Source organism: Gopherus flavomarginatus, chromosome 4 (genome assembly GCF_025201925.1).
Source record: "Gopherus flavomarginatus isolate rGopFla2 chromosome 4, rGopFla2.mat.asm, whole genome shotgun sequence".
In the NCBI taxonomy this organism is placed as follows: Eukaryota; Metazoa; Chordata; order Testudines; family Testudinidae; genus Gopherus; species Gopherus flavomarginatus.
The window spans coordinates 172,561,413-172,586,630 of record NC_066620.1 but is presented as its reverse complement, the minus strand read 5'-3'; the positions used below and the strand labels follow the sequence as shown (position 1 = coordinate 172,586,630).

Below are 25,218 nucleotides of genomic sequence, written 5' to 3'. Positions count from 1 at the left end.
TCTTTGCCAGACACCCAGACTGTCCCATGGCTAGTTGTCTTCCTGTAACTGGTTCCATGAACTCTTCTTTGCAGCATGGACAGGTCCTCTTAATTGTGCCTGTGTAAGTGGTCTGGCCAATTTTCCTTCCTCCTAGCTCTGCAGTAGGACATTCCAGAATTCACTGCCTCATGTATTGCTGCTGCTGTTCTGTGTGCATGTCCTTTGGGACCTGTATCCTTTACTAATGAACTATGGGATAGCTGCCTAAATTTTCCCAGCTGTGGATATGCACTGACCTGTGTTACTTGCAATCAGATCAGGAGACCAGGCTTTTGAATGGTACAAAAGTGCAGTTAAATAATATTACAGTGAGGATGGGGCCTAAGCAAGCAATCAATAATGGTCTGTCATTTTGAACAGACACAATTTTGTCTGAATTTGTAAATGAACCCAAAAAAATTGCTGTTGGGCTGGGAATCTGTCTGCTGGGTATTCCAGCTGGAAATAATTGTATTTCACAAAATTAAAACCTCAAATTAGAGTTTATAGTGGAAATACTGACTGGCTATTATCTGTATCATTGTACTCACAATGTTATAATTACACTTATTATGGTGCAGCTATAACTTTGTGGTTAAAATGATGGCTGAAGTATGGTATTTTTCCATGGGATATTTCTTCCTTAACAGATGTTTAACTTGAAATCTGGAGTATAGGCTGCAGTTTCATTTGGCATCATTTTTCTGATACTCACATATATAGGGCCTGCTTATTTTTTTATTCCTTTATAAAAGCCTCGCGCTGGGTTCTCCTTTTGTGCCTGCAAATAAATGTAAATGCACAGTAAATTGCAGGTTCAAATAAAGGTGTGTAGACCTCATATAGTAATTTGATGTCAACATGCTGGCATCTGGACCCTCAAAATTATTTACACAGTTATTATCAGTCACAAAAAGTAAGGCTGCATTTTGAAAATTAGCTGACTAATGTTGTTATGCCAGATCTATGGGTCTGACCAATGTGTACTCCCTCAATCTTGGAAGCAGTTTTGGAGCTGTTTTGGCATCTGGGGTAAGTTAGAGCAGACTCAGGACTGCTCTAACTTATGTTGGCTGGTAACAACTCCCATTGGTTGCTGGTTTTACCGGCTCTGTGCCAGCCAGACATTCCCTCAGGCCAGGAGAATCACTAGCTCCCTTGTTAGGGCAGCTTTCTGGCTCGTTGGCACTATGGAAGTGGCACAAAGGAAATGGAGCAGGGGCTCAGGGTCTAGTCATTACTGTACTAACCTGAATTATAGTACTATCAAACAGTCACCATTGTATCTGGTTTGGCTGGGTTTTGGAAGGGGAGGATCAGGGAAAGAAAATTAGTATTTGAAAATGTTCAAAAATGATGTAGGTAGCCCCCATCATTGAAAAGTTGAGGGAGTATTGACTGAACGGCTGAGTCATATGAGACAACAAAATGTGGGATATGTTGGCCAGAGAGTACAAGAACTAGTAGTCACAGGACAAGACCATGAGGAAGACCTAGAAAAAGGTGTTTGAAGAAGCTGAAGGAGGACATGAAGGTTGTTGTCAGCTTGGCAAACATGCTTGACAAGAACACTTGGAGCTGGAGGATGGGGTAAGAAACAGTCACAGATGCAGCTGAATATTGGTATGGGCTCTTTCCCTCCAAATGTCCCAGCTCTAATAAGTTTTGGATAGGAAACTATACCAAAAACCTCACTGAGAAAAGAACTGGAACACAGAAATGGCTACACTAGAACAAACTAGGAGCCCAGTCCTGTTAACCATTATTTACCTGAGTAGTGTTTATGAGAGTAGTCAGTTAGACTACCTGAGAGAATAAACACTACTCACATAAGTAAGGGCTTTCAGAATTAGGTCCTAATAATCCATCTGTTCTGGTATCCTTTCTCCATATTGGCCCATGCCAGATCCTGCACTAGAAGGCATATACCTCCCATAATTGACTCCAGATAATTCATCTAAAGCATGTCATGAACTTAAAATAATAATATATCACTGGGATCTCTGAAGTGCCTATGACATCAATGGGACTCCATGCTGGCACTTAAGTCTGTCCACATAGAATTAGTTGTAGGATAAGAGACTATATTTGTCACAAGAATTTTGAGACTACAAATACCAGAGTGTTCCCAGAGAATCCTTCCCAGATTTTCATGACCCCCATTGGGACAGGACATTTACTGATGATTTCATTTAGCACTATGGAATACTCAACCACTGCCGACAAATCTCATAGTTCGGGAACATTAAGAGAGCATTAAGATTGCAAAGTCAAACATGCAGAAGTTAGGAAATACCAGAATTAAGGTCACCCATGCAGGGGAACACACCATGAGTGAGCTTTGAAGCAACATTTACAGCACTTTAATAATACAGACCCTTTGATCCTCTTTTTGGAGGCCATATAGTAACATCATCATCTCCTGCTTTTCCTCTTCTTGTCTGATCCCCTCCTGTGATTACTAACAGGAAAAAAAGGGTTTGCTGCCACCTTATGGGAAAAGTCAGATATTACCTGCTCAGCAGCGCCCACAATGCACATCAGTAAAGCTGGGCAAAAAAAAAAATTCTGACAAATAGTAAATTTGCTGAAGAATATATTTTTCAGGGCACTGAAACTATTTGCAAATTTAGGCTCCATTTGGCAAATCGCTTCAGCTGGAAAAAAAATGGGGAACATTTTCTAAAAAGTCAAAGCAGTTCATTTCAACCATTGTGAAACGGTTTGTTTTGACTTTTCATTTTGAAACAGAAATTTAGCTAATTTTTAACAATTCGGTTTAGAAATTTAGCATTTTTTTAAGAAACACGTGAAATACATCAACAACAAAAGGCAAAAGTCCCCAAACTAAAAATAAGAAAAAGTTTGGTCAACCAAAACATTCTGTTTGACCCGAAATGGATTATTATTGTTGTTTTTGGTGAGAATAAAGGGGAGGGAAATCAGTTTTCATTTGAACTAGACCAAACAAATGTTTCAGTTCAGCCCTCCAAACTGGTTGATGTGTTTTTTGCAGTGTCCTTTTGTCATTAATGTCCATTCCTGATCTGGTGGCCATTTGCTACAATGTTCAATGTTATCTCTGTTGTCTTTCCATGGTAGTATTATCTGAAATGCTCCCAGTTCCATGTGCAGGACCAGTTAGACAGGCAGAACTGCAGGGTCTCAATGTGTGACTAAGATGATGGTGTAGGGAGGAGAGTTTTAGGTTTATTAGAAAGGAGGAGCCAATACAGGAAGGATGGGCTCCACCTCAACCAAAATGGAACCAGATTCCTGGCATGTAAAATAAAAAAGGTTTTAGAGAAGTGGTTCCCAAATTTTTCCTGGGGCTGGAGCTGGGGTAGGGGCATAGCAGGGGGGCAGAATGGAGCTGTGGCTGGGGCTGAAGCTAGGCTGGGGATGTAGTGGAGTGGAGCTGCGGATGGGACTGGAGCTGGGGGCAGAGACGGGCTGGTTGGTGCACCCTCCCTGCCCCCAATGGGGGCTGGTCCAGGCCCTGCCACACACCCCCACCAACATTCCTCTGTGCCCTCTAGAGGAGTGCATCCCAAAGTTTGTGGACCACTGTTTTAGAGGATTTTTTAAACTAAGGGCTAGGGAAAAGCCAGATGTGGAGGAGTCCATGGTTTGGGCAGAGACATCACTAAGGGTTGAATTTATTAAAGCAGGAACTCTATCTCCTAGTAAAGGGAATAGGTAAGAAGTTGGTAAAGTATAGGCAGGAGCTAGCGGGGAACAGTCAAAAGTAAAAGAGTCTCATTTAAATATAATGCAAGCGCCTGAATGTTGACATAATGTACAAGTGCTTATATACAAATGCTAGAAGTATAAATACTAACATGCATGAACTAGAGCGCCTGGCATTAAATGAGAATGTTAACATAATAGGCATTGCAGAAACTTGGTGGAATCAATGGGATGTGGTAATATTAGGGAACAAAATATATAGGAATGACAGAGGAGGTCCCACTGGTGGGGGAGTGGCACAATATGTGAAAGAAAAGATAGAGTCAAATATAGTAAAAATCTTAAATGAATCAAACTATACCATAAAATCTCTATGCATAAAAATCCCATGCTTGAACAATAGGAGTATAACAGTAAGATTATACAATCGATCACCGGACCAGGATTGTGACAGTGACTGTGAAATGCTCAGGGAGATTAGTGAGGCTATAAAAATAGAAAATACAATAATAATGGGGGATTTCAACTATCTCCATATTGACAAGGTAAATGTCACCTCAGGAAGGGATACAAAAATAAAATTTCTAGGCACATTAAATTAGTGCTTCTTAGAGTAGTTTGTCATGGAACCTACAAGGGGAAAGACAATTCTTGATTTAGTCCTAAGTGAAACACAGGATCTAGTCCAAGAAATGAATATAGCTGAACCGCTCAGTAATAGTGACTGTAATGTAATTAAATGTAACATCCTCATATGGAGAAAAATATCAGAAACCCACCACAGTAGCATTTAACTTCTGACTTTGTCTGACTTTGACCCCCGCTCCAGCCATCAGACCTGACCACCTAGAACTCAGAGCCTGACACTCCTGTGTTCTCAGTGCCCCCAGTGGATGACCAGGCAATTAAGAGAAAGAGGACACAGGCTCACTTAGAATGCAATGGAGTGAGTAGACATGAGAGTGGGGGTTGCAGGAACCAAAGGGTTGAGGAGGTGACACTAGCTAGAAAGATGAGAGGGGGACAGAAGGGGAAAGAAGCTTTTATTTATATTTTTACACTTGACTTACCAGAGTTTATGCTCCTTTCTATTTTCCTCACCAGGATTTGACTTCCAATTTTTAAAACATTCCTTTTTTGCCTCTGACCATCTCTTTTACTCTGCTGTTTAGCCATGGTGACATTTTATGGGTATTTTGTTTTGTTTTGTTTATTTGTGGCATACATTTAGTTTGAGCCTCTGTTATGGTGATTTTAAACAGTCTCCAGGCAGTTTGCAGGCATTTCACCCTTATGACTGTTCCTTTTAATTTCAGTTTAACTGGCTTCTTCATTTTTGTGTAGTTCCCCTTTTTTAAGTTAAATGCTACTGTTCCCCCACCTAATTCTGCCCCCTCTCTCAAGCATGCTGCGCCCTTGCTCCTTCCCACTCCCCTCCCACCCCGCCCCGAGCTTCCTGATGCCGCAAAATATCTGATCTGCGGCAGGTGGTAGCGCTGGGAGGGAGGGCAAGGCACTCGTTGGCGGGACCTGCCAGGGGGCAGGAGGCACTGGGGTGAGGAGGTGGTTCTGGTAGGAGGGGGCTGCTCCTTGCCCCCCTTTCACTGCCTGCCTGCCACTCACCTCCCCATTCACCTCCACACCCTGCTCGCCCCGCACCTCACCTCCCCACCTTCAGAGGCCTCCAAAGTGTGCGGCCCGGGGCAGTTGCCCTGATTCGCTGTACCAAAGAGATGGCTCTGGGAAGGAAGGATAGGAAGATGCAGACTGTGGCAAGAGGGATCTCATCCCTCTCGGGTGCCTGATCCACATACACAGCCTACCACTGCTATCAGTTGCTTCATTAGCTCAAGTAGTAGAGGCTATGCTGTGGATCTAAAAGTCAAACACTGGTGATGACCCAAGTTGGGGGTCAAGATGGTACCATGTGTGGAATTTGTTTTTTCAGGTTGTTTTTTTTTTTAATCAGGAATGATATCCTGAAAAGTTGCATTAAAAGAACATTAAAGTTGTAAAGTAAAAAACCCAGAAGTTAAGAAATGCCAGATTTAAGGTTTTCTTGCTATCTTAATTAAGCCCCCCTGTGTATAATACAATCTTTAATTACATGCTAGCATATTATTTGTTCCACAGGGCCCCTACTTCATTCAAAGTACAGAATGAACTATGCTCTGGGAATGAATCAGCATTGCATAGAGAAGGAGGATGTTGTTTTTAGGACCTTTGCCTTATTTGGTGCAGAAGTTGAAAAGTGTGTAGTGAATGAGATGGGATTACAGAAAGACAGGATGGTGTTGGTTGAGGAAGTTGAATGCTGCCCTGGAGAACTAGAAGAATAGTTTGTAAGGCCAGAAGGGACCACTGTGATTACTTAGTCTGACCTTCTGCATAACACAGGTCACAGAATTAATAATTCTTGTGTGAATATATTAGAGCGTATCTTTTTGAAAAACATCCAATCTTGATTTTAAAATGGCCATCAGTGAAGAATCTACCACAACCCTTGGTAAATTGTTTCAATGTTTACTTAACCTCATTGTTAAAACTGTACATCTTATTTCCAGTCTGAATTTGTCTATCTTCAACTTCCAGTTACGGGATCTTGTTATTCCTTTGTCTGCTAGACTGAAAAGCTCATTATTAAATATTGGTTTCCCATGTAGGTATTTATAAACTGCTCAAGTTATCCCTTAACCTTCTCTTTGTGAGCTCTTTGAGACTAAATCTATGTAGCTTATCACTATAAAGACATGTCTGTCAGTACATGGGCTAGGGCACAGCAAGCTGGGTTGTAAAATCTACAGTGCTCTAACAGGGCACTACAGACCCTTCTACAATGAACTAAAAGTTCTGTATTGTGCTCTTACCTACTGCTGTAGCAAACTGAACATTTAGTATGCGGTCACAGGGTCCATGTGGCCATTTGTAGATTCATGAGCAGTTTAGACAAACACCTGCCAGAGATGGTCTAGATAATACTTAGCTAATACTTAGTCCTGCCTTGAGTGCAGGGGACTGGACTAGACGATCTCTTGAGGTCCCTTCCAGTTCTCTGATTCTACGAATTAAGAAGATAAAAAGGAACAGCGAATGTAATCATTCAGTGACTGCAGCAGGGACTGGGCCAGTGGTAAAAATAGTATGTGAGCATATAATTAGACTAGTATCAGAGGGGTAGCTATGTTAGTCTAGATCTGTAAAAGCAGCAAAGAGTTCTGTGGCACCTTATAGACTAACAGACATATTGGAGCATGAGCTTTCGTGGGTGAATACCCACTTCGTCAGATGCATGTAGTGGAAATTTCCAGAGGCAGGTATATACATGCAAGCAAGAATCAGGCTGGAGATAACGAGGTTAGTTCAATCAGGGAGGATGAGGCCCTCTTCTAGCAGTTGAGGTGTGAACACCAAGGGAGGAGAAACTGCTTTTGTAGTTGGCTAGCCAAGATCCACAAACCCGGAAATCCTGGACGCCCCATCATCTCCGGCATTGACACTCTCACTGAAGGACTGTCTGGATATGTGGACTCTCTACTCAGACCCTATGCCACCAGCACTCCCAGCTATCTCCGCGACACCACTGATTTCCTGAGGAAACTACAATGCATTGGTGACCTTCCAGAAAACACCATCCTAGCCACCATGGATGTAGATGCTCTCTACACGAACATCCCACACACAGATGGAATACAAGCTGTCAGGAACAGTATCCCTGATGATGCCACAGCACAACTGGCTGCTGAGCTCTGTGCCTTTATCCTCACACACAACTATTTCAAATTTGATGACAATATATATCTCCAGATCAGTGGCACTGCTATGGGCACCCGCATGGCCACACAATATGCCAATATTTTTATGGCCAACCTGGAACAACGCTTCCTCAGCTCTCGTCCGCTCATGCCCCTTCTCTACCTAGGCTATATTGATGACATCTTCATCATCTGGACCCATGGGAAGGAGACTCTGGAAAAATTCCACCACAATTTCAACAGCTTCCACTCCACCATCAACCTCAACCTGGACCAATCTACACGGGAGGTCCACTTTCTAGACACCACGGTGCAAATAAGTGATGGTCACATTAACACCACCCTATATCGAAAACCTACCGACCACTATGCCTACCTTCATGCCTCCAGCTTCCATCCCGGGCACCTCACAAGATCCATTGTCTACAGCCAAGCACTGAGGTACAATCGCATCTGCTCTAACCCCTCAGACAGAGACCAACACCTACAAATCTCCACCAAGCATTCTCAAAACTACAATACCCGCATGAGGAAATAAGGAAACAGATCAACAGAGCCAGATGTGTACCCAGAAGCCTCCTACTGCAAGACAAACCCAAGAAAGAAACCAACAGGACTCCACTGGCCATCACATACAGTCCCCAGCTAAAACCCCTCCAACGCATCATCAGGGATCTACAACCCATCCTGGACAACGATCCCACATTTTCACAGGCCAATCCTCGTCCACAGGCAACCTGCCAACCTGAAACATATTCTCACCAGTAACTGCACACAGCAACATTGTAACTCTAGCTCAGGAACCAATCCATGCAACAAACCTCGATGCCAACTCTGTCCACATATCTACACCAGCGACACCATCACAGGACCTAACCAGATCAGCCATACCATCACCGGTTCATTCACCTACACGTTCACCAATGTAATATATGCCATCATATGCCAGCAATGCCCCTCTGCTATGTACATCAGCCAAACTGGCCAGTCGCTACGGAAAAGGATAAACGGACACAAATCAGAGATTAGGAACGGCAATATACAAAAACCTGTAGGAGAGCACTTCAACCTCCCTGGCCACACTATAGCAGACCTTAAGGTGGCCATCTGCAGCAAAAAAACTTCAGGACCAGACTTCAAAGAGAAACTGCTGAGCTTCAGTTCATCTGCAAATTTGATACCATCAGCTCAGGATTAAACAAAGACTGTGAATGGCTTGCCAACTATAAAACCAGTTTCTCCTCCCTTGGTTTTTCACACCTCAACTGCTAGAACAAGGCCTCATCCTCTGTGATTGAACTAACCTCATTATCTCTAGCTTGCCTGCATATATATACCTGCCCCTAGAAATTTCCATTACATGCATCTGACGAAGTGGGTATTCACCCACGAAAGCTCATGCTCCAAAACGTCTGTTAGTCTATAAGGTGCCACAAGATTCTTTGCTGCTTTTACAGTTTGACTGTATCAGAAAGCATAGGCACAAGGGGGCAACCTGAAGTCTGGCCGCGTGTGTGTAAAAACGTTATACACAGAGCTCTTCACCTAAGGCCTCTGTTTTAGTGCAGGTCAAAGCACCACCTGCAGGTGAGAAAAGGCCGGGCAACGTGGCTGCTGTTGGCCTAGCAATGCCCTACGTTTCCCATGAGGTGGCAGCACGCCCCTGTGTTTTTCGAGCCGCTGTGTTACTATGGGGCCTCCACAGAGAAGAACCAAGTGCGAGGCCTGGACGCACTGTTAGCAGGCTCGCTCCGGTGCACGCCCCGGGGCCCTCCAGAGGCAGCGGCAAGGGCTCAGCTGCAGCAGGCGGCGCGCGGAGGAGAGTGCGGAAGGAGCTGGAGGCTGGAGCCGGGGAGGTCTGTTAAGGTACAGAGGGCTCCTGGTCTCGGCTAGGCTGTGGGGGCGCTTCCCCCTGCCCAGCAAGGAGCCCGGACGCCTGGCCGAGAGGCAGGCGGTGTCGGTGGCTCTGCGCCCTGCAGAGGCGCGGGGAAGGCGGGGAGGAGCTGCAGTCTTCAGCCAGGACGCGGGAGAGGAAATGAACGCGGAGCTACTAATGCCCGGCGGAGGCAGGCGCGAGGTGTGCGGGGAGAGGTGCCCAGCTTGTCCCCCGGGATCTCCAGCTGCTCAGACCCCCCCGGCGGGGCCAGAGCCGGGTTCTCAGCTGCAGCCCTGCGGGGTCTGCAAAGCGCGCCCCCTGCCCTGCGCCAGCGCTTTGACATTCCCTGGGAGGGAACGGACAGGGGGCGTCCCCCGCCCCCTCCTCACCCAGCTGTGCCTGAGAGCGGCCTCGGCCACACACGCACTGGGCAGAGCAGGGGCTCGCCAGGCCTACGCAGCAGGCTGAGACGCGCAGTATTGGCCTGCGTCGTTACTAGAACGCCCTGACCAGCTGGGAGCTGGGCTGCGTTCGGGTTCACCCCCTTCTAGAGTGCGCACTTGTGTCCCCGTCTCTAGTGCTGACAGGACAAACACCATTGGACCTGAACAACCCCGACTCACTCTCACTTAGTTCAGTCCTTACCGCTGGGTGTTGCGCTGCGGGGCAGGGGTCTGCGGTGCTCTTCACACTGACTCTTGACCTTCCTGGTCTAGGCCAAATTAGAGCTGGAAGATGGGCTGCAACATAAAAGGAAAGTGACCTGTTATGTTAGTGCCATGTTATTGATCATAACTGGGACTGCTCGCCAGGTAAAGCTACTCACCACTTTAGTATTGGCGTAATGGGGCCTTTGGGTCCTGAGCTCTGGACAGGCAGACCACCAGACAGATCTTGGCAGTTTTGGGGCTTTCTGCTGGGGTAACAGTGTGCCCGTGCAGAACTCGTTGCAGGACTAGGGGCCCTAGATTGTACCCTCTTCAAACCATATCTCCACCTTGTGGTTTGTGGTCTCTAGCACATACCTAGAGGTTCAAAATAAATGTCGTCATAATGTTGGTGATTAAATTATAACATGCTTGATCAACCCTCTCCCTGCCTACTCTGTGTTTTGTTTTTTAACATTTAAGATCTAGAAAACCTCCCTTCCCAGGACACAACCCAAGGTGGATGGGGAAAGGAGTGAGCAGAAAGGAGGAGGCTCGCTCTTCGGTTGGGAAGGGGGCAGATTTTATCTACATAGGAATAGCAAACTTTTGCATGTTTTTTATACCTTTCATGTTGTTACTATGGGATTTTTAATGTAACACTCTGTTATTTGTAATTCTGTATTTGGTGAATTATATTACTTATTTGTATAGCCCCAAAAGTGTGCAAGGAACATTGCAGAAGGAACAGAACAGTAATAACGCCTAGCTGTGTTATAGCATTTTTCATCAGCAGATCTCAAAGCATGTTTTTATATCATGCTTCACAAAGGAGGTCAGTATCATTGTTGCCATTTTATTCAGGGAGAGATTGCTTGTTCCCCTCTCTGTGCCTCAGAGAGAGAGCTCCCTACACCAATCAGCTTACTGCCTTTAGCTTTTAAGGCCCTAATCTTGCAAGGACTTACTCATGAGCATAAGTCTCTGAAGGACTGGAGCCTAATTTTAGATATGCCACAATGTGTAAGGTTAAAAAAAAAAAGGTGGAGGGGGGCATAGACAGATAGACAGGTGTGAAAAGGGAAAAGGGTTACAGTAAAAAGATCACACAGGTCTGCCAACAGGGTGGGACAAAGGGGACAATTGCCCAGGGTCCCGGGTGATTTAAAAGGGCTCAGGGGGCCCAGGCCACTGCCACTGTGGCAGCGGTGGTGGTGGTAGCCAGGAGCCCCGGGCCCTTTGAAATCATGCAGGCAGGCTGTAAGGCTCAGAGGCCCGCCTGCCCTCCCCAGACGCCTGCTTGGGCAACTTGTCGACCCAGCAGCCAGCCCCAGCTGAAGAGAGGAAGGGGCAGGGCCAGAGCCTCTCTTCTTCCAGCCACACTGCCTGGTGAAGTGCAGTGGCTGCCCTGGGGCTCAGCTTCTCTAGGGACAGTGGCCAAGCAAGCTGGAGACTTCCTTGACATGCTCAGAGTCAATTCCTGTACCCAGAAGCTGAGCCTGGGCAGGGCAGGGAGTGGCAACAGCAGCAGCTCTCTCCCTCCCAGGCTCAGCTTCTGGGGACAGGAGCCAACTCTGAGCACGCCAGGGAGGGCAGGGGAACTCCAGCTCAATGGGCCACTGTCACCAGAAGCTGAACCTGTGGGGGGCCAGCCTCCTGCTGCTGCAGCCAGGCATTCTCCCAGGCAGCTGCTGGGTTGCGCTAGGCAGCATCTGGGAGTGGCTCCAGAGCCTGGCTACCAGAAGAGCAGCCAGACAGCCTGGGGGAGCTGGGCCAGCACAGCAGGAGGACAGAGCTCCATGTTTAGCTAACTTGGTAAGGGGAGGAGGGGCAGGGAGAGCGCGATGGCCCCAGGCTGGGGGCAGGATGGGGAGGAGTCACATTGGAGGTCATGTGGGAGGGGTCACGTGTGGGTGTCATGTGTTCACACACACACACACACACACACACACAAAAAAAGTGCCTCCCTTTGTGTCCCTCCCACTAGTTGCCTCTGGCAGGACCAGTGCAGGTGCAGCACTGCCCAAATGTCAGGCAGACCAGGGGCACATTGACTGTTCTGCCATGGGGCCCGGAATTGCTGTTGGCGGGCCTGCCAGTTTCAGCACATGCACATTTTGAGTATTGCAGCAATACTGAAACTTGTAACTTGTTGTTTATTATTGTTTGGAGTACTCATGGATAATACTTCATAATCCTAAACAGGAAATCTATTTTTAAAGCAGAATTTGTCCTTCAGAGTTGCCATTTGTTGTCTTTTTTTAGAGTGGTGACCATGGCAATTGACTGGATTGGGTTTGGTTATGCGATAGTGGTGGCTCTTGGCGGTGTTGTAGGATATACTCGCAAAGGTAAATGTGGGGGTGGGAGGATTTGGAAACGAAGGGATTGGTTTTCTAGTGTCTTACACCTTGTGAAGTCATTTACACCAATGCAAAGTGGGGATAAATTGCTCCTAAACCAGAAGTGATGGTATTTTAAATTCACTTTGCACAGTGTAAATGGCTACATGAGTCAGATCCTGACAAGTAGTTCAGACCAAGTCAGGAAAGAATTACTGCTTCTGCTGTCTAAATCAGTGGTGGGCAACCTGCAGCCCATCAGGGCAATCCGCTGGCAGGTCGCAAGACAGTTTGTTTACATTGGCCTTCCACAGGCACAACTGCCTGCAGCTCCCAGTGGCCGCAGTTTGCCGTTCATGACCAATGGGAGCTGCAGGAAGTGGCGCGGGCCGCAGGGGGGAGGGGGCATGGCTGTGGCCCGGGCCAGCCCCCATGGGCAGGGAGGGGAGGGAGTGCCACCCAGCTCTGCTGCCAGCTTGGGGTCCCAGCTCCTGGCCTGGCACCCAGGGCTCCACTCCCACCCCCAGGTGTCGTCCCAGCCTTGACCCCTTACCCCGTCCACGTCCCTCCCCTCCCGGAGCTGCAGCCCCACTCCTTGCCCCGGAGGGCGGGAGGGACAGGAGTAAGGGGCGGCACGAGGTAAAAAGTTTGAGGATCACTGTACTATAGTGATGGAAGAACCCCTTTTGTCTCTGTAGTAAATGTCTACAGTACAGCAGCACAGCTGCAGCTGTGCTGCCATAGTGTTTCTAGAGTAGACATACCCTAAAACAGAACTCAGTAGAAAATCTGGGGTATGGACTTCACAAAACCCAGCATTGGAATTTTATTCCTATCAGGCTGTTATACAAGACCTACTCATTGAAACATTACATAGTAAAAATGATTCTTTTCCAGAGTAGTTCATAGCCAAAATGTGGGAAAACTCCAGTTCATCTCAGATTTTAATTGTAGCAGCAAAATATACAGGAAATTGTCTAATAATAATATTCTGTAGTCTGTTTTTTTCAGTTGTTCATGTTTTCATTTTTATATTCCTTTAAATGGTTTGCTGCAGGAAGTATAGTCTCTTTGGTTGCTGGTCTCTTCTTTGGTTTGATGTCTGGTTATGGAGCATATTGTGTAACACATGACTCCAGAGATGTGAAGATATCATTTTGTAAGTATTAAAATGTGTACAGTTTAAAATAGACTTTTACATGAATTAAAGGCTGTTCAAAATGCATATTCTGTTTAATTTTTTGCATCACATGACACCTCAGTCTTGCTGACAATGTAACTAGTTAGACTGCTTCAATTTAGTCTTTTAAAGTTGGAGGCTTTATACATGCAAAATGCAGGTAATAGGATATGACAGAGACTAGATGTTTGAGGTAATACCTTTTGTTGGACCAACTTCTGTTGGTGGAAGGTACAAGCTTTTAAGCTTCACAGAGCTCTTCTTCAGATCTGGGGAAGGTAACCAGAGTGTCTAAACTAAATACAAGTTGTTCACACATGCTGCAGGAGACCACTTAAAACAGGGATCGGCAAACTTTTTGGCCCGAGGGCCACATCTGTGTATGGAAATTGTATGCCAGGCCATGAATGCTCACAAAATTGAGGGTTTGGGGGCAGCAGGGCTCCAGCTAGGGGTGCTGGCTCTGGGGTGGAGCTGGGGATGAGGGATTGTGGGGGCAGGAGGGTGCTCCGGCTGGGACCAAGGGGTTCGGAGGACAGGAGGGGGTTCAGGGCTGGGGAAGGGGGTTGGGGTGCAGGCTCTGGGCAGTGCTTACCTCAAGCAGCTTCCAGAAACAGCGGCATGCCCCCCCCCCCACACGGCTCCTACTTGGAGGCGCAGCCGGGCGGATCTGCCCACTGCCCTGTCTCCAGGCACCGCCCCTGCAGCTCCCATTGACTGTGGTTCTTGGCCAGTGGGAGCTGCGGGGGCAGTGCTTGGGATAGGAGCAGCGTGTGGAGCCCCATGGCTGCCCCATACATAGGAGCTGGAGGGGGGAAATGCCATTGCTTCCAAGAGCTGTGCAGAGTAGGGCAAGAGCCCGATCCCACTCCCAGCTGGAGTGCCAGAGCAGGGCAAGCCTCACACCCCACTTCCCACTGGGAGCTTGAGGGCCATATTAAAACATCTGGAGGGCTGGATATGGCCCCCAGTCCATAGTTTGCCCACTTCTGACTTAAAAGGAAGTGGGTAATTAAGGGATTTTTCACCTATCCTGTCTCTCTTATATCCTGGAACTAACAAGGCTACACTAATGCTGCAGACAGGTAAATGTTCTGTTTACATATATTTTAAAAACTTTTCTGCTGTTAGATTTTTTTTTAAATTGTTTTTGACTGCTTACAAAGTAAGGGCCTGAGCCTGCAAAAACCTACATGCATCTTTAACTTTGTGCATGGCAACAGTCCCAGTGAATCTGGAGCTCAGTGGGACGGTGTAGGTGTGATAAAGCTAAGCATGTGCCTAAGTGTTTACCTGATCTAGGCCTAAAAACCAATACTCACTACTATATCCATCTCCAACTCTGATTGTAACAAGGGTATCCTATAATAAATGGTAATGCTTTGCTAGGAAACAAGAATAGTATCACTTTCACTTTTTACATGTATAAGAAATTATACCATACAAACACAAAAGGTGTGTGTTATCAGATTTGCCCATTACTTTGGGGTACGTTCATTTACTAGGGTTACTTTTTGGGGTGGGGCGGGAGTTCTGTAATTATATCAGTGTACTGCTTGTGTTTTCATATGAAGCTCTACTTCTCCCTTCTGCAAGTTCCCTCCCAATGCAGTGATCCTGCAGGACCTAGGTTCCCCAGGGCTGGGTTCTTCCAGCCCCAGAATCAGATGAAAACACACACACAGCACTCCCAAGCTGCCCCCTTATGTCCCTGGACTCGGTAGGCTGGGTCAAGCAGCACTTCCAAGCTGTCACCCTCATATGCCCTTAGACTCAGCAGGCTGGGTCGAACAGCACTTCCAAGCTGTCACCCTCATATGCCCTTAGACTCAGCAGGCTGGGTCGAACAGCACTTCCAAGCTGACACCCTCATATGCCCTTAGACTCAGCAGGCTAGGTCGAACAGCACTTCCAAGCTGACACCCTCATATGCCCTTAGACTCAGCAGGCTGGGTCGAACAGCACTTCCAAGCTGACACCCTCATATGCCCTTAGACTCAGCAGGCTAGGTCGAACAGCACTTCCAAGTTGTCACCCTCATATGCCACAGGGGCAGGGGGAACAACCAGCTTAATCATAAAGTTATTTATTGCCAAGTAATAACCACAGGAGAGCCAAACAAACAAAACAGTTACAATATTATATCTAGCTTAAATTTTGATTACAAAAGTCAGGTTTAGAAAACCAGAACTGATCACACAAGTCAGGGTTAGAAAGCTATACCTAGAGTAGAAAAAAAGACAGCAGAGAGAGAGTTGGGTTCTCACCACTCTGTGAAGCTTTAACTGGTCTGGGTTCCCAGGTGGTGGTGGTAGCTGAAGGTCTGGAGTGCTGGAGACAGGCAGAGCCCCCAGCACAATCAGATTTTTGATCCAGGCATCAGACCCCTTACTTGAGTATGGGTAGTGAGGTTTGTAGGGAAACAGGTGGTTCAAGGGAGAACACTAGATTTGTTTATGGGTAAAACAGTGGCTCAAGGGGGAATACCAATGTTGTTTTGGTCAGGCTAGATAATAGATCATTCCTGGCTATGGGCGATGTTCCTTTGAGGGAGCTCCCAATGCAATTAGGCAACTTCAGTATTTTGGATACCAGTAAAGGATTTATTACTGGAATTGGTCTGATCACTACTGAGCTTGGTGTATGCAAGCATCGGTTCATTAACATCTGGAGTTAGAGGTCCCCCATCATGCCGTGCTTCCCTGCTTTTGTGGTTGCAGAGTTCAGTGCAGTTCTTGCTTTGGAATCTCTGTTCTCTATTCTGTATGCTAATAGAGATGCCTCCCTGTCCCATCTTTGATGCAAATGGGGCTAGGGGAGTTGCCTTAATCGTGTCACCCTTGCCCAGAAGGGTTTAGGTGCGTCTCCCACTGCCTTTTTATTGCTTTTTGTAAGTCTCTTTCTTCTGATTGGTTTGGGTTCAAGCAGAGGCTATGGCGGGGGTGGGGGGAGATGTCTTTCATGAGTCAGACAGGCTGGATACTGTGCCTGATTCCACAAGAACACAGAGCTGACAGGTAACATGAGTTTCCATCTTCGCTGTTTTTATAAATAAATTGTATACGTTGTCCTGACTTCCATGAACTCTTGAATTCAGATTTCTGTGGCTGGAGCAGCTGTGGGAATTTAGGCCATTGTTTTTCGGTGCCCAATTTGAGACGCCTAAAGCCTGATTTTTCAGAGGTGCTGAGTGCCTGCAGCTCCCATTGGCTTCACTTGGAGCTGGGGGTGCTCTGCACCCATGAAAATTGGACCCAAGGTGTCTCAGCATTCTTGAATAATCCAGGCATTGGTGCCTGGTCAGTAGAGACTTTATGGAATGGACATGCTTTTTAATCTGGAATGATGGTAAGTATATTCAGTGCTATAGGAGAAGCTCATGTGGTGGAGCAGTCTTGTTTTTGCTCAGGCACATGCCTGAGGTCAGATTATGGGAGCATAAAAGAAAAGTGGTGATTAGAAATCACTTTGCTTCATTGCTTAAGAAGCGTATACTTAGGGAGTGGAATTCTGTGATCTGTGTTTAGCTGTCAGAACTTGTCCTAATGAGCCTACAGAACAAGTTTATGCTCCCTTCTCAAGCAAACATAACTAATTCTTGTCCACTGTGACTACACTGCTGTGCATAGGGCTGGCTTGTGGATTCTGGAAAAGGATACTTTGGGTTGCCCCATAATAAAACAGGAGAAATTTAGCATCACTGCCAACTGCAGGAGAAGTAGAGGCCTACTGCCTATGCTGAGACCCATGCTCTTTCCGACTCTGAAAAATTATTTCAAGTGATAGTTCTTCATCTCCCCCCATCTCCCAAATAGCTGTGTGTATTTTCTGGTGAATCTTTCCGCTCATATAGCATTCCTCTAATGTATCAAAAACCTCTGTGACAGACAGTTAAGAATCATTGGCATTTCCATTTTACCGATGGGGAAAGAGTAGTAGGAGCATTGTATGATTCCCACAGTAGCCTTATATTATGCTGCATCAGATACCCTATCACACTATGGAGCTATCCCATCTCTTTTAGGCCAATGTGGCATTGTCCAACCTCAGAGGAACCAGCTGGGCTGGAACTTTTGGCACCCCTGATGCCATTCATGGCAACTCAGATGACACTACCCCTCACAGCCAAGAATTGGTGTCAGGTCTGCTCCAGTGAACCAAAGAGCCTGTGGCCATGGCATAGGCCACATCAGTAACAATGTTCTTTAGGGAAAATGTGTGACAAGCAGCTGTTTATATTTTCAAGGAAACCTTTCAACAAAAAGACTTAACTTTTTTTATTGCAGAGATTAGCCTTAGCATTTATAGGTTTCTGAAATTAGAGATTGAGAAAGGCGCTATAATGGTATATGATGAGGGGATTTGTGAGGCAGTGTCCAGTCAACTGGTACAATGTGTAGTGGCTTGTACTACTCTCCTGATCACTCCTTACATGCAAACGTAGCAGAATATTTCACACTGTTTGACAGTGTTATGAGTGTCTGCAAAGTAAGATTCTGCATGTTTCTATATTTAGAAATGTTACGTACAGCTAAGAAAATCAGAGTACTGTATTTTGAAAGATTTTCGGGGCTGTAGGTTAAAATAACGATGCACAGTTGTTTCATCTCTAGATCTCAAAGTACACAACAAAGGAGGTAAGCATCATTATCCCCATTTTACATATAGGGAAACTCAGGCACAAGGATTTGCCAAGTGTCAACCAGCGATATAGTGACTGAGCTGGGACAAGAAAACAGATCTTCTGAGTTCTAGTCTGGTGCTCTATCCATTAGGCTATACATTTAGCTAGTTACAGCATGCTATTAGAGCAGGGGGAGTTCTAGCACATGAAGTTTCACAGCAGAAGCTACTGAAAAGTGTGTTTGGTAGTCCTTTGATAAGGAACCAAGGTCTTGAAAATTCCACTGCTCCATAGCCTTGGGGAAAACAGTAAATATGGTGTTTATTTGTCTGTTACAGTTTCAGCTTTTATACTGACCATTGTAATGGGAATGAGGTTCAAGAGGTCCAAGAAACTAATTCCAGGTGGTCTAATAGCTGGTTTAAGGTAGGTGTGTATATCTATGTTCAGTTCCTACTGCAATGATTCCAGCCTGTTTCAAATGGTAACCAGTTGACATCCAATCCAAGAACATGGTGATTGAAGTTGTTACCATCCAGTAATTATTAGATGGCCTAAATGAAATGAGCATGAAGTCCCGTTTCCAGTAGACAGCTGTCCACAAAAAACGCACATCTGATAGTAATTGGGAGCCTCAGAAAAGAGGAAACTAACAGTTAGAGATCAGTATGGATGAAGGCCTTAAAAAGGACCTGAGGTAATTATGTGCCAAACTTTTGGAACATGAATACTTAAATTTGGGCTCTTAAATTCATTCTCGGTGACATAAATAAAAATGGCCTGGCTTTTCAGTAGTTCTGAGCAAATTTCACTGTAGTCCATGGAAGATGTAAGTGCTTTGAAAATAAGGCTGCCTTTATTTAGTTGTCTTGATTTAGGTAGCCAGGTTTGAAAATTTTGGCCAGTATTACTGCATATGATGAGTCAACTGTTTCATTCCTCTGCTGCTGTTCTTTATTTTTACATATAAGGAACATTTTCCATATTTATTCCATAATTTGGTTCCATAGATATTCCAAACTTATTTTCTGTGACTCCATCTGTCAAAACATTTTTCAGTTTGCAAGTAAATTGTTTTTCTAACTGTTCACACTTCAAGATGAACGTGCAGATCCATTTTTTCCTACATTTTACATCATCATTATTGAAAGATTTAGCTGTGAGAACTTTCATTGATGGGGCATGCGTTGGAATAAAATTATCCTCCTTTTCCAGAACTATAGTGTCTGTGCATGGCTAAAAAAGATACACATCAACCAAACTGTCAGCTCGGTTCTCATGGTAGAATCTTCAGCAGTGATTCATAAATTTCAAGGCCCCAAATAAATATTATGATCATGAGTCTGACCTCCTGCATAACACAAGCCATAGAATTTCACCCAGTAATTCCTGCCACAAACCCTTAACTTCTGATGGAGCTAAAGTATTGTCAAGTGATGTAAGAGGCAGAAAGTATTCAGGCCGATATTCAGGTCCTAGGTTAATACTTAGAAATATCTTTTTGACTTGTAAAAAGAAATTTTATGTGGTGTCACTGAGAGAATAAATATGGAACTCTGGTGTCACTTTTCTGACAATAAGTGCATTTCATGCATGCAGGCCATGAATAAAACAGTCCCCTTAGATTAATATTTGTGCAATGTCTTTATTAACATCTAGTACAGAACTCTTTGTATGGCTAAACCTGCTCACCACTAAAACTAAACATACTGGACCAAATTCTGCTCTGAATTCACTGAGACTAACCAGAGTGCAAGTCAAGACTACCACTGTGTTTCAAAATGGAACCATTGCTGGCAACCATTATCAGCAAACGTTGCAAGTGAACAAGTGAAGCTGCAAGCGTAGATAAGGTGAAACCATGTTCAGCATCATTTCAACTGACTGACGTAAACAACAGCTCCATTTCCAAGTGCAGACACAGCCAAATATTCTGTTTTAACCCATATAGGGTTAAAAGGTACTTAAGCGTTTCACACCACTCTTAATTAAATCTTCCTTGTAGCAACTCTGTGTTGGACCGTGCCTTTTACTATATTTATTGAAACAGTGTGAAGACTGTTTCAGTTAGAACATGAACTTTATGCCTGGCTTGAGCACTTTGTCTGGACATCATTAATATATACGAAAGTATTCTGGTAACTTTGAAACCTAGAACACACTGGAAAAGCAATTCAGTATTTTTGTTTTCAAAAATCTCTCCCTCAAATGAACCAAAACTTAGAGGAGTGGTGTCTCCAATCATGAATTATATTCATATAACTCTAGTCACACAAATATAGGTGACAGGAGAATCAGGCCCAAAAGGTCTAGAAGATCATGCGTTCTCGAACCTGTAAGTCCTGATTCTCACTAGTGTTACATTCGTGTAATTTCACTGACATCTTCCAAGGTATGCTGGCATACAACTGGTAAATGCAATGGAGTACCAGACTCTAAAGCGTTTTTAAAGATTTTAAGTTATAGGCTCCAGATTCCCTCGTCTGTACCCAATAGCAAATTCATGGATGCACTTTATGCTATTTGATTGTTCATACCCAAACTTCACTGTTTCTTTTACTTTTGTTTTATGTTTTGATGCAGCCTTTTGATGATTTTGAGATTGGTTTTTCTGCTGCTGTAAGAGACAACAGCAACTAAGGACTGAAGTACGAATATCATTTCCCTTCAACAACAGACAAGCTCTTTGTACTTGAAGTATGTCTGTCTTTTTTTTTTCTTCCCACTGTAAAAGTTAACAAATACATCTGAAATTTAATTCCTCAAAGTTCTTTGATATGTTGAAAGCTTTTTTAATTAAACAAGAAGGTTTTTGATAGTTTCTTTCTTGTATCATTGTTTTCATTTAAGCAATTTATTGTCTGGATTTTTTCCCCCCAGAGGTGCTGAGGGGGCATAGCACCACTAAGAAATCAGTGGATGTTAGAAATGTTCTGCACCTTTGAAACTCGAGCTGCGTGTGGATGTGTCACTAAACTAAAAAGGAGATAGCATTAAACCATAATCTTTAAGCGTCTAATATCAGGTAATCAATAGAAGCTCGATGTAACATGCAAACTAAAGTCTTGTCAGTACTGATCATGTAATGCGCTACATTTTATCAAAATCACTAACAGATGAGGGTATGTGCTTGTGCTCCATATTGCACTAAAATATATTTTGTTTCTGCACTAAAATATATTTTGTTTCTAAACATGTAAATATCTCCTTCCAGGAGCTAGAGAATGTATAAATTGTCACCAGTAATCAAATAAAAGATGGAACATATTAAGCAGTTTCTCTTTAATCTTTCATGTTGACTGACAAACTCCAAAGACCATTATTTGTAGTGTCAAGTGAATGGAAGAGTTTTTATTGGTAGCTGTGTACACCTTTCCTACTAAGAGTCCAGTTCCGTAAGGTGCCCTCAACTTCTACTAAATCAATAGAAGTTGAAGAATGCTGAACATTTTGCAAGACTGAGTCATAAAATCTCACTTTCAAACAAAAGGTGCTCAGTTTGCAGTTGATATGAAGCTGACTCTTGGGATTGAGTGGAGCTACATCGGGATTCACTTGACCTCTTTACAATAACACTCCCCCAGCAGCATCTGGATATTTCCAGCAGCAAATTGTAGTTGGCTTCTGGCTGATCGGAGAGGGCTGCAGCTCTCCTTGTAGCTTCAAGGGATGACTGACTGGCCTTGTCCTAGCTCTTCATAGGGCAACTTTGCTACTTCTTGAACATTTGAGGAGGCACCAGTAGCCCTGTGCCTCCCTCTTCTCCACACGCAGTAGGGGTTACTGGGAAGAGGAAGGAAGGCAGAATTCCTGTTCCTCAGAAAGATTGGTTGAGAAGACTTTAAAGGAAAAACACAGTTGTTCTAATTATAATGTGCTTAGAACAGCAGTTCTCAAACTGTGGGTCACAACCCCATTTCAGTGGGTTCGCCAGCGCTGGCTTAGACTTGCTGGGGCCCAGGGCTGAAGCCGGAGTCCGAGGGCTTCAGCCCTGGGTGGTGGGGCTCAATGTTAGTATATAGGCTTGTGTGTTAGCCTCAAATAGAATTTGGGATTTGACTTTTTGATACTCATATCTTATACACAGTGTCTGTGTTCACAAATATTAGTGTGTTGCTTCTGCCTAGCTGGATGGGTTTGTTAGTATAATAGGAACAGATAAAGTGTTACTGGGCTGGTGGGCATATAATATACAAGCGCACACTTTGAGACTGCCTCAATTCCTATCTCAAGGCAAGGTCAAGCAACCAGTTAGGAAGGGCAAGGGATGATTGAGGGGGCAGACATAAGAAACACTAAATGCCAAAGAAAAGCCTGGCCTTGGCCAGTACACAGCTTCATACCTTACCTCTCCCAGGGGATACAAGACACCACCACTACCACCACCCTGACTCATGCCCTTTCAAAATGGAACATGACTGTAAATTGTAAGGGGTGGGACGGGCATGCATTGCAGGTATATTTGGGCCTGCTACAGAGGAGAAGGTGGGAATGAGGAAGAGAGAGACAGACAAGGCTCTGTGGCATCAAAGCTGGGAAGGGGGATATGAGGTAAATACTTTGCAGCATCAGAGCTGGGAATGGAACACTGTGAAACAGACTCTGCCCGCTTGTAGAGCTAGGGATATGCTTACTTACAACTAACCCCAATAAACATTGCATTGCCTGCACTTCTGGCTTCCGATCGTCTGCATGACAGGAACCCCAGGGGAGGAGGTGAAGGGAAAGGCATCTAACACTCAAGTTACAGGCCCCATGCCTGGTGCTGAAGCCCTTGGTCTTCCACTTTGGACCCTGTATCTGGGGTGGGGTTGGCTCAGGCTTTGGTCTTCCCTGCTGGGGTCATGTAGTAATTTTTATTGTCAGAAGGGGGTTGCGGTGTAATCAAGTCTGAAATCCCTGGGGTTAAAACATTGGATGAAAAGGCTTTAGGTGTTGCTTGTTTCCACGCAGTACTCAGAGCGGTGAATCCCCTCCTTCAATTAGGAGCCTAAGCCAGGTCAGCCATTTCTCAAAAAAACACCACACATGCCAGTCACCCCAACCTCCACCCCATTGTAGCTCCTAGGTCTGTAAGAGCCTTGTTTTCAAATCCCACTTCTGCCTGCTTTGGGGCAAGGACTTGAAGTTGGGTCTCCCACATCCCAGGGGAGCGCATCCTGACCACCAGGATACAGTGTCAATTGCTCTCTGAACCAGTGAAACTTTGTGACAGCGTAGAACAGCTTCAACAGGGAGATCAAGATCCAGCCCATAATACCCAGGGGCTAGGATACTGGAGAACTGGATTCTACTCCCTGCTCCAAAACAGGTCACCCACATCTCAGGAGAATGCCTTGATCACTGGTTCTTATTACCCAACCCCCTTCCTATCTTGAAGTAAATTCCTAGTTAGGTTGCTCATGGGTGTGTTTTGGGAAGATGCTCTGAATATATAGGCAGGGAAGGTGTAGTTTGAGAATCCCCCTAGGCTGTGGGTATTATCCGGCCTTAGTCTTGCACCTGGCCAGCAATGGGCACTTAGGGCCCTAAATTTCTGCTGGCAAAGTCCTCTAAGGACTTAGGGCACCTCTAGCGTTAGGCAGCAGCTTTTTGCGGAGGGGGAGGTGTTGTTAAAGAAGGAAGGTTTGAAGATCTAGCCCAGGGGTAGGCAACCTATGGCATGTGTGCCGAAGGTGGCACACAAGCTGATTTTCAGTGGCACTCACACTGCCTAGATCCTGGCCACCAGTCCAAGAGCTCTGCATTTTAATTTAATTTTAAATGAAGTTTAAATTTTTTAAAACCTTATTTACTTTACATACAACAATAGTATAGTTATATATTATAGACTTATAAAAAGAGACCTTCTAAAAATGTTAAAATGTATGACTGGCACACAAAAATCTTACATTAGAGTGCATAAATGAAGACTCAGCACACCACTTCTGAAAAGTTGCCGACCCCTGATTTAGCCCATAGTCAATCAGCAAGATTTGTCTCTTGTACATTTACAAAGTTAGCCCTTAGAGTAGCAAGAGGAGCTAGCCCCCGTACCTTCCCCCCAAAAAAAAAGTTCTTGTTTTTTCATTGTATTTACATGGTACATTACAGCACTTCCTGTATATGCAGAGGAAACAGTGTAGCAGAGTAATCAGTCAGAGCCACCCTCTTGAAAAGACCACCAAAGAAATCAAACGAACCCCTTTACGTTCCCTGTACTCATTAAAGAGGTCACTGGCAGACTGGAACTTACTGAAATTAGCCAAGGCTCAAGGATTCTTGTCAGGCCCAGGGAAATCTCTTGGTAGCAAGTGTCATAGGGCAGCCACCTGTGGTGCTCTCCAGTATCAGGTCACAGCACAACCAGTGCCCCTGCCTCAGGGTTCCCAGAAATAATCCAAACAACCTCAGTAGTAATAACCCTTGCAGGTTTAGTTTATTACAAAGGAAAGCTCCATCATCTCTCCTCACTTCCAGGTGTTGCACTAGCATGTCTCATTATGCCTCCCCTCAGCTTTCAGCCCCCTCTGGCTTTGGCTCTCCAACTCAGAGTCAGCAGACACCTCCCTCGGCTGCTCTCAGACTGCATCTCTCTCCAGCACTCTCAGGCCATGGTCTTCTGGTTCAGGAGGCTCAGCAGGCATCACCCTCTGCTGCTTCCTGCCCATTCCTTCGTCCTTCCAGGGAGGGGCTTTATAGCTTTCTATAGGTTTTTCCCAGGGCAACTGTCTGCTGTACCTTCTGTTTCTCCTGTGTGTTCAGACAGCCCTCATCTTGCCCCTTCCTCCCTCTAGAGCCCAGGTGCCCTCCTACGCCGAACTGGAGATCAACTGACCAGACTTCTTCCCTCTTCAAGGGATGTTGCTGTCACAAGGTGACACTAATACTTCAGAGGTCAGCAGCCATCACATCTCTCCCCCCCACCCACCATCTCTTCAAAATGGACTAGCAATGGGGAACTGAGCTCATTGGGAAACAGTAACAGCCTCCCCTTGCCCACCTTGGCAAGGTGAGGCGTCAAGGATGATCTGCAACATGGCTGACTGTTCCTCCAATCACTCATCTCCCCTTCAAATTGCCTCATGATGGGCTGGGAAGTCAAGG

The 25,218-nt window shown here is 45.3% G+C and overlaps 1 protein-coding gene across 4 annotated transcripts; it reads left to right on the top strand.

The window, feature by feature from the left end:
• The first annotated feature begins 9,155 nt into the window (after window positions 1-9,155).
• On the top strand, window positions 9,156-21,403 carry TMEM14A (transmembrane protein 14A). 4 transcript variants are annotated; one of them, XM_050951086.1, is made up of 5 exons: window positions 9,156-9,319; window positions 12,252-12,337; window positions 13,386-13,487; window positions 18,471-18,558; window positions 20,716-21,403. In XM_050951086.1, exons 2-5 carry the CDS (start codon window positions 12,262-12,264, stop codon window positions 20,753-20,755), a joined length of 306 nt encoding a protein of 101 aa, XP_050807043.1. In that variant the 5' UTR covers window positions 9,156-9,319; window positions 12,252-12,261; the 3' UTR covers window positions 20,756-21,403. The 4 variants fall into 4 exon arrangements, with proteins under 4 accessions (XP_050807043.1, XP_050807041.1, XP_050807045.1 ...); XM_050951084.1 differs by having other exon boundaries at window positions 9,157-9,329; XM_050951088.1 differs by lacking the exon at window positions 9,156-9,319 and adding an exon at window positions 9,360-9,540.
• The last annotated feature ends 3,815 nt before the right edge of the window (window positions 21,404-25,218 follow it).

Excerpts from the sequence above, each read along its gene's own strand:
- TMEM14A (XM_050951086.1), top strand. The coding sequence starts at position 12,262 with ATGGCAATTGACTGGATTGGGTTTGGTTATGCGATAGTGGTGGCTCTT. Across the intron at positions 13,488-18,470 it reads AGATGTGAAGATATCATTTT|TTTCAGCTTTTATACTGACC; the intron begins GTAAGTATTAAA and ends TGTCTGTTACAG. Across the intron at positions 18,559-20,715 it reads GGTCTAATAGCTGGTTTAAG|CCTTTTGATGATTTTGAGAT; the intron begins GTAGGTGTGTAT and ends GTTTTGATGCAG.